The sequence below is a fragment of the Hemibagrus wyckioides genome, linkage group LG14 (assembly GCF_019097595.1).
Source record: "Hemibagrus wyckioides isolate EC202008001 linkage group LG14, SWU_Hwy_1.0, whole genome shotgun sequence".
In the NCBI taxonomy this organism is placed as follows: domain Eukaryota; kingdom Metazoa; phylum Chordata; class Actinopteri; order Siluriformes; family Bagridae; genus Hemibagrus; species Hemibagrus wyckioides.
The window spans coordinates 11,210,928-11,227,711 of NC_080723.1; the positions used below are offsets into that span (position 1 = coordinate 11,210,928).

Below are 16,784 nucleotides of genomic sequence, written 5' to 3' on the forward strand. Positions count from 1 at the left end.
TCTTCCAATGCTGATTAAAGAGGCACATGGAATAGATCATTGTGATCGCAGGAAAATTATTGAAACAATTCGAGAGAACTGGTGGTCTCCATACTTAGCGAGTATGGTGGACAAATTCCTGCGATCGTGTGAACTTTGCGCAGTACGCAATGTCAGAAAACATTTCACGGCACCTATCAGCCACATACCAGAACGCATGGGACCATTCAGACACCTAGTAATAGATTTTGTGGATATGGGAACCACAGAAAGAAAGGAAGGAAAGAGGTATATTCTGGTAGTGATAGATCGGTTCAGCCGATGGGTAGAGGCGCAAGCTACGGCCAAAAATGACGCCAAGACAGTGGTTAAGTTCCTGTGTAGGGAAGTGATCCCTCACTTTGGCATCCCAGATCAGCTGAGCTCAGACAATGGTCCCCACTTTGTGGACAAAGTAATGAGAGCTATGGCAGAGGCCTTATGCCTGAAACACCGTCTAGGCTGTGTGTACCACCCACAGTCTCAGGGGATTGTAGAAAGAGCTAATGGAGTGCTGAAAGAGAAAATAGCTAAGATCTATGCGAGCACCAAGCTAAATTGGGTACAAGCATTGCTGTTAGAACTGATGAAAATGTGTTCTCAAAACAGAAACACTCACTTGACACCACATGAAATGCTTACGGGACGGCCAATGCCAGTAGCCTTCATTCGGGGGCCTTACAAGGGCCCATTGCTGGAACAACTAGAAGGCGAAATGTCAAGCTATGTAAGACACCTAACCCAAATACATAGAACTCTGTATTCACAGGTCTGTGAAGCCACGCATGGTGTGAGGGTAGAGAAGGAAGAACTTCGTCAGGTGGAGCCCGGAGACTACGTGTATATCAAAGTGTTCAAAAGGAAACATTGGCGCCAACCAAGGAGAGAGGGACCATTCAAGGTAGTATTGGCAATGCCAATGGCGGTCAAGGTTGAAGGTAGAGAACACTGGTATCACTTGAATCATTGTTGTAGAGCTGCAGGGAAAGGACCAAAGTGGAGAGACTCACGCCCAAAGCTGGTGCAGCTTGTTCACTCAGAGGAAGACACTGACCCAGAAGACGTAGAACATCCAGAGGCACCAGCATACAATACACGGAGAAAGGGGAAGAAAGCACAGCAGAAAGCAGAGTCCCAGACCTTAGAGTCAGGCCCAAATATCGAGGGGCAATCAGGAGAGATCCTGAGTTCACCTATTCCCGACTTTGAACCAACAGTGCACCAATTTTTAAGAGAACCTGAAAGGATAGAAGGCTTGTCAGACGAACCCAGACCAGGTCCATCAGGGTACAGACCGTCCCAAGCATTTGATGCATCAGATCTAACAACACTGACTTTAGCAGACATAGCCCAGGACAGTACAAAAGAGTCAGAATGAGGGTCATGGTAGCAGGCCGCGAACAAACGCTGAAGCTGCACCACTGCACTACGGCAGCGGTACTAATTAGCATATACATAGGGATAGTTTGGATGCTTGCAGCAATTGGCCACACGGCTATGATGTCGGCAAACATGACACTGACAAACTCAACTCAGGCAATACTAGCTAATAATTCACACCCCACACTGACCCAAGGGAAACAACGGCACTCTGCAAAACTAGCTAATTCACGGTACAGGAGAGACATAGGTTATGGCCAGGCAACTATTGAAGGTTGTACAGTGTACCGAGGACAACAGCGCACACTGGATCTGACAAAGGAGAAGACTCAGACTGCTGTCCAGGATCACCTGAAGTGTGCGATAGGACTGATAGGACATGCTTTAAAAGCAAACATGATACCCACTAATGAAACGTTGTTTGTTATGTACTCTTAATACATAACAAAAGTCACCATTGTCCCAAGTCACCATTGAATGTGGATCCTATTGAGTGGGCAAAAAATAATTAGTATAATAACAAATTATACGGTGACGGCTGAAGTACGCCCCATAGTCATCACAATGCAAGCAGTCCAACAAGCAGTGTGGTTATAGCAGGAAAACCAAAAGAGGCGAACTGTAGAATAGTTCATCCGCTCTGGTATTACAGTATCTTTGGGAATTTTACTTCTAAGCGTAATCTTCAGAAGACCATACTTTTAGATGACTATAAGGCTCATGTGTTTGTGCCTGCGGGGCACCCATACACAGAAATCTGCCAGGCTGGGATTGACTTTGGGGTAAGGATTCCTAAGAACTGTGGAATCAGTACACCTTGTGATATGATCATAGGAAAATTGAGCCAGAACACAGAAGATGCAAAAGATTATGTTAGCATCACAAAGATCATGCGGTACAACAGTACAAATGGTTCCAAATCTCCACAGAACCTGTACCGCCAATGGTTACACAACGCAGCACGCAAGACTGTTACTGACAGCACATGTATGGTATGCCATAACCGTATGCATAGCCCTCTGCTTGTGATGCCTACAAGGGGAATCCAAGAATGTTCTAACCTACCATACAATGAAAGCTATTTATGTCCTGCAGTATGTCTGCTAGGGTCTGTAGCCAGGACTCATGGTGCAGACTGGATGCACAAATTAAGCTCCTCTTGCACTTATCACCCTGTTGCCACTCAGGCAACTGATAGCATACATGCGCGCTCATACCTTCTTGAACTGTTTCCACTATGCATTCGTTCTAGAGGTACAGAGTATGTAGGAGAGTTACCAAAATCATTGTGTGATAAAATAATGGAAGCAGCACACCCTATAGTTAATGTGATGCCAACCTGCAATGTGTCAGAGTATGGATGTGAACCTGGCATAACAGTCCAATTGAAAATCCCAAGCTTACATCTGGGAACATTACCCGTTGCAGACATCTTTTGGTATTGTGGAGGTACGGAAGTCCTACAAATCCTACCCAGATTATGGCATGGGCTGTGTGCCCCAGTGGTACTGGAAGGACGGCTCACAGTAATCGCCCTTAATGATTCGTACCTCACATCCATGTTCGAACCTGTACATTTACACCGCCCCAAGCGTGATCTTTCAGACACAGTTGCTAGAAGTGTATTCACCCGTACTGGTTCTCCAGGCTCGTATCGGAAAAAGCACTTGCAGGTAACAAATTCCTCAATACTCCCGAAATGGGGCCCGGACACAAATATTTATATAAATTGGGAAGGGATACCAGTCGGAGTTCCCAACGAACATTTAGCCCTTCGTAGAGACTCGTCTACGGCCTTGAATATCTTGCTTCCAGTAGTGCAGATACATCGAAATACGGCATGGATCAACTATATTTGGTACAACCAGCAGTGTTTTATTAACCACACCATCGAGGCATTAAAATTGGTATCGGAACAACTCCATGCAACGACCCTCATGACCGTACAGAATCGTTTTGCCATAGACATGATATGCGGACCCGATCAGGGAGTGTGTGAGATGATAGGGACTGATTGTTGTATCATTATCCCTCTGCATACTGGACCTGCAGGCCCACTGGACACGCTGTTGTCGCGGATGAAAGCAGCTCGGGATGAAATGGTCTCTAATAATGCTTCCTCAGACCCAGACTGGCTTGACTGGCTGTTTTCCACTGACTGGTTGGCTGGACTTATACGTATCGGAACAACTATTTTAATTGTACTACTAGTCATTGCACTCATTGTTTGTTGCGGATTACCATGCTTATGTGCCCTATTGGACAAGATTGTACACTCTCTTTTTGGGCAGTATATGCAGCTCCATATGCAGAACATGAGTGACCCTGACATTAAGGACACTGCAAATGAAAACGGGGATGATGAAAGGCTGAAGCAAGAATCTGACTGTCCCCTGCTGGACAATATAGCGTATTATTGCTAAAAGAGTTAAAAGTGCTGTTATGTGTCATTTTTTGTGTCTTTTCCTCTTTGTTGTCTTTTCTCTCTGTTGTGTGTATATATATGTTGTGTACAGGATCCATGGCAACCTCGCAGAGCCAGAGTGCAGCCCTTCAGTGTAGGCGATGCACACACTGCCACCATGAATGGACGACTCTTCCATGTGGACAGCTGAAACGTGATAAGCAGGGGAAGATCTATCTGGACTTGTGACAATTCCAGTGTGTGGCATGCTGCAATATGATGTCAACCTTGGAGGCACTGCATGGAGATCTCCTTTATTTTGGCTAAGTTTTTACAGTTTATTGAGTTAATTGGGTAAGATTATGGAAAGCTAAGAGAAATAGACACAATCTAAAAATTCCACCCTGTGATATGTCCACTCGGAGGGGGCTCTGAGTTCCGACACTTCATATCCTCATTTATTACACCCATATACCTCCTTTTTGGCCTTCCTCTTTGCCTCCTGCCTGGCAGCTCCATGTCCAACATTCTCCTACCAATATAGTCACTCTCCCTCCTCTGAACATGTCCAAACCATCTTAGTCTGTCCTCCATAACTTTGTCCCCCAAACGTCCAACATGAGCTGTCCCCCTGATGTACTCGATCCTAATCCTGTCCAACCTTGTCACTCCCAAAGAGAACCTCAACATCTTTAGCTCTGCTACCTCCAGCTCTGACTCCTGTCTCTTCCTCGGTGACACTGTCTCTGACTCCTTCCCTTTGATTCATGCTGATATTTTTCTATCACACAGGACTCCCGAAACCTTTCTCCACCCATTCCAACCTGCCTGCGCTCACTACTTCTCCTCTTTCCCACCTTACTCTAGACTATTGACCACAAGTACTTAAACTCCTGTACCTTCTTTACCTCTTCACCCTGTAATCTTACTTTTTCACTTCCCTCCCTTTCAGTCACACACATGTACTCAGTCTTAATACGACTGACTTTCATTCCTCTTCTCTCCAGCGCAAATCTCCAACGCTTCAGGTTTTCCTCCACCTGCTCCCTGCTCTCACTACAGATCACAATGTCATCTGCAAACATCATTGTCCAAGGAGACTCCTGTCTGACCTCCTGTGACAACTGGTCCATCAGCATAGCAATCAGGAAGGGGCTCAGAGCCGATCCCTGATGCAGTCCCACCTCCACTTTGAACTCCTCTGTCTGACCTACAGCACACCTCACCACTGTCCTGCTCCTCTCATACATGTCCTGCACCACTCTGACATACTTCTCTGCTACTCCTGACTTCCTCATACAGTACCACAGCTCTTCTCTTGGCACCCTGTCATACGCTTTCTCCAAGTCTACAAACACACAGTGCAACTCTCTCTGACCATCCCTATACTTTTCCATCAACATTCTCAGAGTAAAAATTGCATCTGTTGTGCTCTTTCTGGGCATGAAGCCATTCTGCTGCTCACAAATTTCCACTACCTTCCTTAACCTAGGTTCCACTACTCTTTCCCATAGCTTCGTTGTAGGGCTCATCAACTTTATCCCCCTATAGTTGCTGCAACTCTTTATGTCAGTAATACACTACATGCTCTAATACACTTCTTTTCCATTCCTCAGGCATCTTCTCACTGTCTAAAACCCTGTTAAACAAACTAGTTAAAAATTCCACTGCTGCCTCTCCTAGACACCTCCACCAGGATGTCGTCAGGACCAACTGCCTTTCCAATTTCATCCTCTTCAAAGCCTTCCTGACTTTCTAATCTTATCTACTTTCTGTTCCACAGAGTTCACCCCTTCTACTCTTTTCCCCCCTCTCATTTTCCTCATTCATCAGCTCTTCAAAGTACTCTCTTTTTTTTTTACATTTCATCATGATGAAACTGAACACATGAGCTTAGTGCTGCTAGCACACTACTCTACTGTTTGAGCAACAATAACGCTATGCTATGGTGCTAATGATTGTATAATGATACACTTGTCCAGTTCATTAAAATACTCTATAGCATAATAACAGGAGGTTTGACACGATACTACAATAGCCAAACATAGAAGAAGCTTTAAGCGTATTAATTAAATATCACTTGCTCAAGACAGGTTCAAACACTGACGCCAATTTACTGATTGGCTAGAGAAGGGCAGTGGGTTGAGAAACAGTGGAACAATGGAGACTTTCATGTCCTAATCTGCAAAAAACTCTTACTTGTGATTTTTCTTGGAAAGAAAAAACTAGCAATCTGGAAAGGACAAACATCTGAGTAAAGTTAAAAAAAAAAGTGCTTGTGAACTGTGGAGTTTCAAGTGAAGAAGCTCTTATTGTCATTTTGACTATCTATAGCTGATGCAGCATACAGTTATGTGGGAAGAGGATTTTTAATTAAAGAGGAATTGCTGAGTATCTCACACACACACAAACCACAAATAAACATTGACACCGAACAGAAAGTTCAAGAGAAAAACCTCCTACAGTTTCCCGTCACTTGACGCCTGCAGCAGGTGCAATTAAAGCGGTTAACGTGAATTTTCTCCGTAAAAATCCTGAGGCGGTTTTGCGGAAACGCTGGACCGCTGCCTGGCCTCTTACAGGAGTTTCTTGTTTTTGACGATAAAAAGCAGAGCGCTTCAATTATGGAAAGCCAAAAGAGTCAGAAAGATCCGCAATGCCTATTTTTGATTACATTATACATTACATATTACATTACATTATTATTAAGATATAGCATAGATGACTCGTCCCACACACTTCAGTTCTTTTTACTTAGTTCCCCTTTTTCTCCAAATCGCAGGTTTTCAGTTGTACAGAGATGAAGTGACTGTGTTCTCTTTTCTGCACCTCAAAGGCATTTTAAATTCCCACAATAAATCATGTGTCTTAATCAGTGTATAACTAAGTGCATTCATTTAACATTGATATGCCCTGTATAATTTGTTGTAATGCAACAGTCATTTAATCATAAATGTTTGTGGATGAGAGAGAGAGAGAGAGAGATTTTTCTTTGTATGTAATGCAACAAAAATGAATTTAAAAAAAAAAAGTATTTTAAATATCATGGATCATCTGCTCTTCACTGGCATCACGTAAGGTGTGCCAACGTGCATAAAAAGGCATACAGGCAATATTCTCTGTCCATACATGCATAACTAGTATTGTGTAAACTGTAACTGATGTCATTTCCAAATTCAACCACACCCCATAATTTACTCCCACCCCATACACTGATTGACCGGTATATGTATATGTTCTGTATACAGAACTGCAGTACATGACTTACATTTACATTCCTGTCATAATTTATTTTGTTTTTTGTCATTGACAAAATCACTGAACCCAAAACAACTGGGTTTTAAAGAGATACATGTACGTTTGAGTTTCAACATTTGTTGAATCTGCTGGTGTTCAGGTGTTTCTTATAAAGTGGACAGTGAGTATAAGCCTGCTAGGAGAACCCTGAGATGGAATTTTATAATGTAGGCTTATCACACTTACTTCTGGCACTGCACACTTATTATTTATTTTAGCAGACCTATATAGTGGTTGATAAGTGAATTACTATAACATTATAATGTTTTGTTCACAACTGCAGAGCTTTAGCATGCTTTAATTTTACTTCTTTATTCATAATCTTTAAAAATGATCCCAATCCTAACATATTTTTTCTAGGAGTTACCCCTTAACTGCCAATTTGTGAAAAACAATTTGAAGAATTAAACATGGGGAGGACACAAATGTTATAAACAGAAGGACCCTGGCATTGAAGTGAATAAATGGATATTACAAACACAACTGCATAGATACCTTTTATTAAATTGATTACCAACTAACAGAGTATATCAGTCAGCTATAAAAGATGTCTCACAATAAGCACTTCAAAAGTGAGATTTAAGTAAAGCAAAAGTACAGAATTTAAGCTAGAAGATAAATATCAGTAAATTATATAGTAAAAGCCCAGCCCTCTTCCTCCAATCACTCCCTCATCTCACTATTGTTGTTGTCATTAACTATTATTATAAATTTTAGACATTGAGACATGGAAACTAAAACCTGAACTAAAAGAAAGATTTTACAAACAAATAGAATGCCACTGTTGTATTTTAACTGATTTTTCTTTTTAAAGAAAAGAATTGGTGCTGACCTTTCAGTCACTTTGGTTCATCTTGGTTCCAGAACTTTTGTGGCTCATCTCTGTACTTCTTTGTGAATTTCAATCTGGCCTTCGGATTCCTACTGCTGATGAGAGGTTTGCATCTTTTGGTATGCCTTTATATTTCTGCCCCCATGGTAACATTGTGATACATGTCGCACCTGCCCTGTGGGCAGATATCACTGTCATTTTTTCGGTTTTTCTTCATAACTCTCACAATGTTTCAGTCAGGCTGCTGTTTTTCAGCACATTCCAAATTGTTGTATTTGCTATAGTCAATGGCTTGGATCCATTTCTCTCTATTCTCAGATTTAAAATACACTATATTGTGTATATATTGTGGTCCAATCACTTCCATGGCCATACTTCCATACTTTCCACACTTCCATAAAATCAAGCACCTAGGCATGCAGACTGCTTCTACAAACATTTTTGAAAGAATTTGATGCTCTCAGGAGCTCAGTGAATTCAAGCATGGTCACCTTTCCAACAGGTCCATTCGTGAAATTTCCTCACTACTAATTCCATGCTGTGCATGAAGCAAGGGCCATAAGGACATGGATGAGCGAGTTTGGTGTGGAGGAACCTGACTGAAACCAACCTGACAACCTGACCTTTGGGATGAATTAGAGTGGAGATTACGAACCAGGCCATCTCATCCAACATCAGTGCCTGACCTCACAAGCACTTCTAATGGTCAAAGATTCCCATAAACACACTCCTAAACCTTGTTGAAAGCCTTCCCAGAAGCTGCAATGGGCAGGGCAACTCCATATGGTTTAACAACAAATGAAGTAATCAAAGGCTCAAACCAACAGTAGACAAAAATTGGCATGTTCTAAATTAAATGTAGATGGACATAACAGGGATTGAAAATTGTTATTCTGACCTACTGTCTCATTCATTATTTGGTCTTAAATCCAAAGGTATTCAGTCTATAGCAAAAACAATAAAACCTGCCTTGCTGTTGCAATATGTTTTTAGAGGACTGTATGTGTTTGTTTACATTACAGAAAAATCAAGTTTCTAGTTATTTTTTTATTGGCATGCTACTAATTGTATGGATTTCATCATATATGTAAAAGCAGGCTAATGAAAGTAAAGCTCTTTTAAAATAAATGAAGGGGGATTTTTATGGCTGTCGTGGGAAGATACAGTGTAAAGTCTTCAGAGTCCAAGAGCATCTTCTTTAACCTGACAGCCCAGCAGAGCGTTTCCTGCCTGTACACACTCTGACTGGTTGACCACTGAAACAAACACCATCATCATCATCATCATGACAGCAAGACAATGTAAAGATGTTAGTGTTAAATATTTTCACATTCTGCTGATTTGATTTCCCTTATTCAAAAAACTGCTTCATCAAAATGTAGACTTTTTCGGTCAGTAAAAAGTGAAAAATTACTTTGTTTAATTGATTTATATAACAGTTATGTAACTGATGTTGAAATGAAGAATTTACCTTTCTGACTGCGGATCCATGCCACCGCTTTCATGGCCAAAAATTGCCACTCAACCTGTGCATCGATCTTAAAGCCATGCAACCAAATCAGAGCCAAAAGTGTAGCCCAGACATCTGGCTTCACCTGCACACAAAAAACAAACAGGTATCTTACATACACTCACCAACACCATACATAGGGCCAGGTCTGTGTGTGAAACACCTTGCTGATTAGAGAGGTCAGAGGAAATGGCTGGGTTTGTTTAAACTGCAAGGATATAGTAACTCAAATAATCACTTTGTACAATGGTGGTGAGCAGAAAAGCATCTCAGCATGCACAAAATATCAAACTTTGAGGTGGATGAGCTACAACAGCAGAAGACTACATTGGGTTTTCACAGCTATTAACCCAGAACAAGACTCTTATCAGGCTCTCATGAGCACAGACTCACCCAAATTGGACAGTTGAAGATTATATATGTAAAAAAAAGTAAATGTAAAAAAGTAAAAGTTCTGATGAGCTTGTACCCACAATAGCCCCAGGTTCCTGTTCCTGGCAGACAGGAGAGGGACCTGATGTGGTCTTCTGCTGTTGTCATCCACTTTTCTGCTCACCATGGTTGTAAAGAGTGCTAATTTGAGTTAATATAGACTTCCTGTCAGCTCAGACTGGTCTGGTCATCCTCTCCTCACTCTCTTTTGCACCATTTTGTATAAACTATAGAGACTTATGTGTGAAAATCCCAGGAGACCAGCAGATTCTGGAGTACTCAAACCAGCCAGATGACAGCATTCATGTCACGATTACAGTCACACAGCATTAGATTAGAAGTTATCTAAGTAGATTGAATAACTGGAGTAATGTGCAGATGTACAGATGTTTGTAATAAAATGGACAGTGCATCTATATATCTATATTTAAGAATGACCTTAAATAATCATTCATATAATTGGGATTTACACACAAACACACACACATAGTATGTACACCGATCAGCAATAACATTATGACCACTGCCAGGTGAAGTGAATAACACTGATTATCTCCTCATCAGGGCACAAGTTAGTGGGTGGGATATATTAGGCAACAAGTGAACATTTTGTCCTCAAAGTTGATGTGTTAGAAGCAGGAAAAATGGGCAAGCTTAAGGATTTGAGCGAGTTTGACAAGGGCCAAATTGTGATCACTAAATGATTGGGATCAGAGCATCTCCAAAACTGCAGCTCTTGTGAGGTGTTCCCGGTCTGCAGTGGTCAGTATCTATCAAAATTGGTCCAAGGAAGGAAAAGTAGTGAACCGGCAATGGGGTTGTGGGTGGCCAAGGCTCATTGGTGCACTATGGGAAGAAGGCAAGCTAGAGGAGGCAGTGTCATGCTTTGGGCCCTGCCAATTGTGTGGATGTTACTTTGACACGTACCACCTACCTAAGCATTCCTTTCATGGAAACTGTATTCCTTGATGGCTGTGGCCTCTTTCAGCAGGGTAATGTGCTTATTCCCTTGAAATTGTAATTGCGATTATTAATTACGATTATCACAATTTATAATTAAATGGTGTTTTGAATAGCTTTATACCATTGTTTGAAGCAACTGTATGCCATATTTTATATAAAAATGTTGAAAAAGCTGAAAACATTCTTCCTGAAAAACTTATTTTATTTAAGACTCAAATGTCAACTATACATTGCTTTGCATTGCTTTGGTTTCTTTAAATAAAAAAAAATTAAAAAGGAAAAATATGCATGGTATAAATAACGTTATACTAAAAATAAAATTAATGTTCGCAAGATAGACATGTGCAAGTGGATAATTATGGCGTTGATAAGGACACACCTACAGACTATTAGGCCTATTAAAAATCTTTATTCGCCCCTCACAACGTAACATGCAATAAACACCCCTTAAGCACACAGAATAATGTAAGTAGATTATTTTGTATTCGCAGCGTTGAACGATTACGTAATCGAAATCGATTAATTGTGCAGCCCTACCTTGGATACAATTTATTTCCTTTAAAGCATTGTTTCTTTTCCTAAAATGGAATTTGGAATCACTCTATTAGTTACTGCTAATTAGTAATAATTATTTAATTTATTTAAAATTATTACAGTAAAAACAGTAATAATTTAGGCTTTAAGGGTAAATTTCCTTTGGGGTCACACGTTACACAGACATTTAATGCGTATATACCTGTGCAGGAATTTGCTTGATCAGCTCTTTTTCTGTCTTCCCAAACACCTCAGCAAGTGTAGACTCAATTTCCCAGCAACCTGAAGCCTTCTGGAGGGAGATGAGCTGCATCAATGGGTCCTTTGGAGTCTCTGACGTTTCTACAGAGACAGCTGTATAGGTATATAAACACATATTTATATAACACAAAACCTAGCATAAACACACACACACTCTTACATACATACACACACACTCTTACATACACACACACACACTCTTACATACACACACACACACTCTTACATACACACACACACACACACACACAAACATCCACAAAAGAAATGTCTTAAAAAGTCACTGTTCAACATTACCTGGGTTGATATCAAAGCCTCTGAGACATAAAGCAATGATTTTTTCTAAATTTATAATAAACATTTCAGAATTGAGCACAACTGTTATTTTAATTGAGCATGGAAACTTTTCTTAAAAGTTTCATTAAATCAGTAGTATTTTAATATCTTTTTTATGGCGTCTCTCTGCTTTGTAACAATCAATTAGCATTATTTTCAGATCCTCAGTCAGCTGCTTAGAGGATCCCATTGGTCAGAGAGTTTATTCCAAGTAGCAATGTGGTTTACTATGTAGTTGAGGTGGACTCCTCAACTGAGCAATCAAACTTCTATTTAAATTTACTTACAAATTTGGGACAAAACACTGTACACGTCTCTGTAATTAGCTTATTACAATGGGCCACCCACAACTAGGGTGAAATGCAGCTGAACTGTAATTGAGCAGTAAGTGACACAGGATGAGTATCAGCCAGTTTAGAAGATTAGAGAATTTTTTACTGTCGAGAACATAATATGCCTATGAACTGTAAACTGTAATCACTAGAAACAAACCCTGTACTTGAGGCAAAAGTTACAGTTACTGCTCAATTACAGTTTAGCTGCATTTCACCCTAGTTATGGGTGGCAACTTCTAAAAAAAAAAACAAAAAAAAACAAAACAAATGCAGCCCAACATATTTATTGTGAAAGCCATATGAGTCTATTACTATGTTTTTACTATGCTGTTTGCTCCAACATTTTGTTCAATGTCACAACCCAGTTTCATTTAGAATTAGCTTTATTTCTCATAAATAAACATTTATAAACCCCTAAAACTCTTGGTTTGGCTTTTGGCTTCCCAGTCTTATGCTGCTCTACCACACAGTCTGGCTTAAACTGGGTTGTAAAACATCAGCATACCGTCTAAGTAAACTTCTCTCTCTCTCTCTCTTTCTGTAAGAGGCCAAAGGAATAACAATGTTGTGTATTGGACCAAATTACTTGGTGTAGCTTTTGGTTGCACCCTGGTGTAGCTTTTGGTTTGGTACCAATTTTCTTTGTTTGTAATATTTGTATTTTTTTTTTCTACTTTTCTCCTTCTCAAATTAATAAATCACGTACCTTCACTTAAACACTGAAATGCCTGTATGCGAGAACACATTTTGAACACTTGGGCATCTGGGCACTTGGGCATACCTGTAAGACAGACCAAACATATGCATGCATCAATAAGTCAGATATCCATACACAGAAATCTGAAGAAGCAACTGATACAGATTATGAGTTTTATTGCGTAAAGGGAAATGTAACTAAAGGGAAACGGTTTATGCATACTTACTCTTTTTCTTTGCTATAAGACAATTCACAAATGGGTAAAGAATTAAAAAAGAAAGAAGGAAAAATTTTAATGGAACATAATTATTAAAATGTATATATGTTCAGTGGTTCAAAACATTTTACCACAATTTTTTAATACACTACAGTAATAGAAAAAATGCTATTATTCTTTAGCCTGTTTAACAAACATTTAGAAAGTATAACTTTCAGTTACTTACAACATCTTGTTAACTTTGTAGGCAAACCTTTTTTAATTAAACAGAAGGAAAAAACAAAATGGTTAGTTATGCATCTGCTCAAAAAGGCTAAAGCTCAGGTCACACAGTAATATTTATGTCAGACAGGTTTTAGTGATAGTATAGGTTGTTTCTCGTGATTAAAGGCTACACTTCAAGTTTATAGGCACAGATATCAATCATTCTCTCTGATACTTCTAAATGTGTTTATATTCTTGACAGTAAAAAGTCTACCATCTTTAACTTGCTGATACTCATCCTGTGCCAGTTACTGCTCAAGTACAGTTCAACTGCATTTCACTCTAGTTGTGGGTGGAAACTTCTAAAAAAAAACAAATGCAGTCATACAGAATATTGCAGATGGACAGTGACAAAGCAAAGTTCGAAATCAACCAGTATTCTGCAATGGCCAAGTCCATCACATGACATCATTTTCACCCATATCGGCCGATAATTTCACTTCAGAAAGACGCGCTTGCTGAGAGGAGTTTCATCCAACTGGACTAAGTGATCGAGTATAGATCATTTTGACGGACTTGATGAACCTGTGATATCTTCTTCGGGGCGTAAAAGTAAAATAAAAGCTGAAACTTTCACTGAACATTGCTAAAGCAGCACTTTACAGTGGTGAGGAAAAAGCTCCCTGTATTGTGTGTAATCACAACAACAAAGTTAGTCAGGCATCTACATTGTCAGCTGAGGATATTAGAAAGATTAATTTTTATTAATTATTTTATTCAACCACAGATAAAACTAAACAAGATGCCACTATGTTGTCATACACAGAAATCATGCCAGTAGTGTACATTGTGATGTCTTGTTATAAAGTCTGGATTGCTGATTTCGGTCATCTAGAATGTATAATATTGCTTATTAATGGTCTGTTTTTACTGCTCTATACCTAGACTACTTGTTTTAAGTTAAACAATGTTAAATATTGCACTTAAATGCAATTACTTTGTTTTGTTTAACTCTGAAAGATGACATGTGGAGTTAACTGCTTTTGCCAAAAAAACACTGTTGGGAATTATCTGCTTTTGCTCAAAAACAGACTTTTAATAAATAAATAAAAACATACTTTCAATGAACTTTAATTGTGTAAGTTACCTGTATTTTTTTTTAGTTATTATTACTTAATCAAAACAACCCAACTCCAGTTTGATTAATACTGTATTACTTGGAATGCACAATAAAAAATTATGATTTCTGAAAATTGATTAAAACGGCGTTATCTGTTTTTGTAAATAAACTCTTCATATATAAACAAAAACAAGACGATAGTTTCTCAATGTGCTCTGTGAAATGTATTAATCAAAATGCCATGAATGCTGTGTTCTGATACTTACTTTTACGTGAGGACCTTGAACGTGCCTGTAACTGCACTGTACATATACAAACAAACACAGGATGTTAGTTTCTCCATGTGCTCTATGTAATGTGTTGATCTTAATGCCATGAATTACTTACTTCCACGTGATTTCACTCCAAATCCATGTAGCATCACTGTACATATACAAACAAAAACAGGATATAGTACGAAAAAGCACTAATGTTGTAAATGCTGATCACAGTGATTCTCATATTATTGTATATGTATACAAGTTGTTATTATAATTATAATAATGATAATAATAATTATTATTAGAAAAAGAATACTGACTCGGTGTAGGAATTCTCCTCTTCACCAGCGGTCCCTTCACAGCTTCTTTGCTGCCCTTATGGACAGCTATGAAGGCTGTGTGTGAGCTGCTCACTCCAGACTGCTTACTCAGGTCCACCACTCTGGCCTTCAGAGCCTCTTTATCAGCTCCATCAACCTGCTCATCTCTTTCCAGAGAGCGGATCAGAGAGCGAGCACCAAGCCTGTGGATAGCCATCCTGTACACACACACACAAACACACACACTCTGAATGAGTAACAATAATACAGATAAATCTAACTGGGATAAACTCCTTTACAAACTGCCGGCAGGTTCATCTTATTTATAAATATGACGAGTACGACAGCTAAAGCCATTTTTATTTTATGGGCATGTCAGAAATGTCTTAATCACAAACAGAAATTTGGTTCCTTTACACATTACAGAGTACATGTAGCAGTTACCCGTTGTTCTCGGCAGGCTTCAGGGAGAAGTCGACAGTGTTTGTGACCTCTTGATCTGCTAGGCGGTACCGCACTGATATTTTCCCCTTAGCATCTGGGTTCTGACATTCCTAGGGACAGAGAAGGTGAATGGTGATTACTAGGAGACCCAGTCATTTTCATGTAACAGACTCACAATTTTTAACAACAGTTTGAGTTTACCCATTTATGAAATTCCGCATAAATTCAGAGATTCATTCATAGACTTCCAAACAATCAGATTTAGAATATATATAAAAAAGAGAAAGTTCTCATTTTTACCTCTCCTTTCAACTGGGCATAAATCAGTGCTCTTTGACCATGGAACAGTGATTTAATTTGGGGGCTCAGACGGTTGAAAGACAAACCAGACCAGTCCTCAGTGATATCAGTCACTGCTGGTTGTAAAGCATAGCGAAGAGACTGCATTACCTAACATTGGGAATGAAAGACAAAGAATGATAATAATGATAATGACAATAAGTGTGAAATGTAGTTTAAGATTTCCCAATAAAGCTCTCAACTGTTTGTCAGTGGAACCATGAGAGGCAGAGAACAAGCATAATTATCTGTAGAAATATCAAATAATTTCAATTACACTGTAATGGCTATTAGTCTCTTTTAGGTTAATTTATTAGACACCATTAGGCTGTGTACAAGCTACTGTTATTTCTGTTTTCTTGTTGTTCTTACTTTGGCCTGCATGCGGTCCGTTCCTGTGATGAACTGGGCGTGGCCAGAGCTGTTCTCAGCCAATCCTGTAATGAGTGCAGAACTTGCACCTTCACCAATCCCAAAAGAGAAGCATCTGTTTAAACAAAGAACTGGATTATAAATCCTTTATGAGCCATCTAGATCAGAAGAAACTTTAAAATGCGGTAGGTAAAGACTAAATCACAACTGTGGGGGGAGGAAAATGGGTACTAAGCTCTATTAACAGTCACGATGCTAAAATGTGATTTTTCCAGCATTACAATCAGAGCTGTGTGATTTTACAAAATTGATCAACACCTGACTAATTGAAATGAAGAATCTGACAGTTTTGTGGTGTGATGCATTTTCCTTTTTTTACATATTGGTGTCTAGTCCACTTTAGTCAATCGTTGTTTAACCTTCTTCTTCATTCTGAACATATAATGCTAATTTTCAGAAAATAATAAAATATTTGTACAAATCAGTTAGCTATTATGTATTAGGACAGT

The 16,784-nt window shown here is 39.3% G+C and overlaps 1 protein-coding gene across 3 annotated transcripts in view; it reads right to left on the reverse strand.

The window, feature by feature from the left end:
- Positions 1–16,784, reverse strand: part of LOC131364523 (von Willebrand factor A domain-containing protein 5A-like) — a 35,167-nt gene that overhangs the window by 12,051 nt on the left and 6,332 nt on the right. For 2 of the 3 annotated variants that reach the window (XM_058407707.1, XM_058407706.1), the window contains 12 exons: positions 16,276–16,390; positions 15,865–16,014; positions 15,565–15,674; positions 15,121–15,338; positions 14,928–14,963; positions 14,807–14,842; positions 13,443–13,469; positions 13,226–13,237; positions 13,009–13,083; positions 11,573–11,724; positions 9,403–9,526; positions 7,584–8,106 (listed from right to left, as the gene is read on the reverse strand). In XM_058407707.1, the coding sequence (XP_058263690.1) occupies positions 8,021–8,106; positions 9,403–9,526; positions 11,573–11,724; positions 13,009–13,083; positions 13,226–13,237; positions 13,443–13,469; positions 14,807–14,842; positions 14,928–14,963; positions 15,121–15,338; positions 15,565–15,674; positions 15,865–16,014; positions 16,276–16,390 (1,141 nt within the window). In that variant the 3' untranslated portion in view covers positions 7,584–8,020. Of the gene's footprint in view, positions 1–7,583; positions 9,188–9,402; positions 9,527–11,572; positions 11,725–13,008; positions 13,084–13,225; positions 13,238–13,442; positions 13,470–14,806; positions 14,843–14,927; positions 14,964–15,120; positions 15,339–15,564; positions 15,675–15,864; positions 16,015–16,275; positions 16,391–16,784 lie in introns of those variants that run through there. The other variant, XM_058407708.1, reaches the window with a different exon arrangement.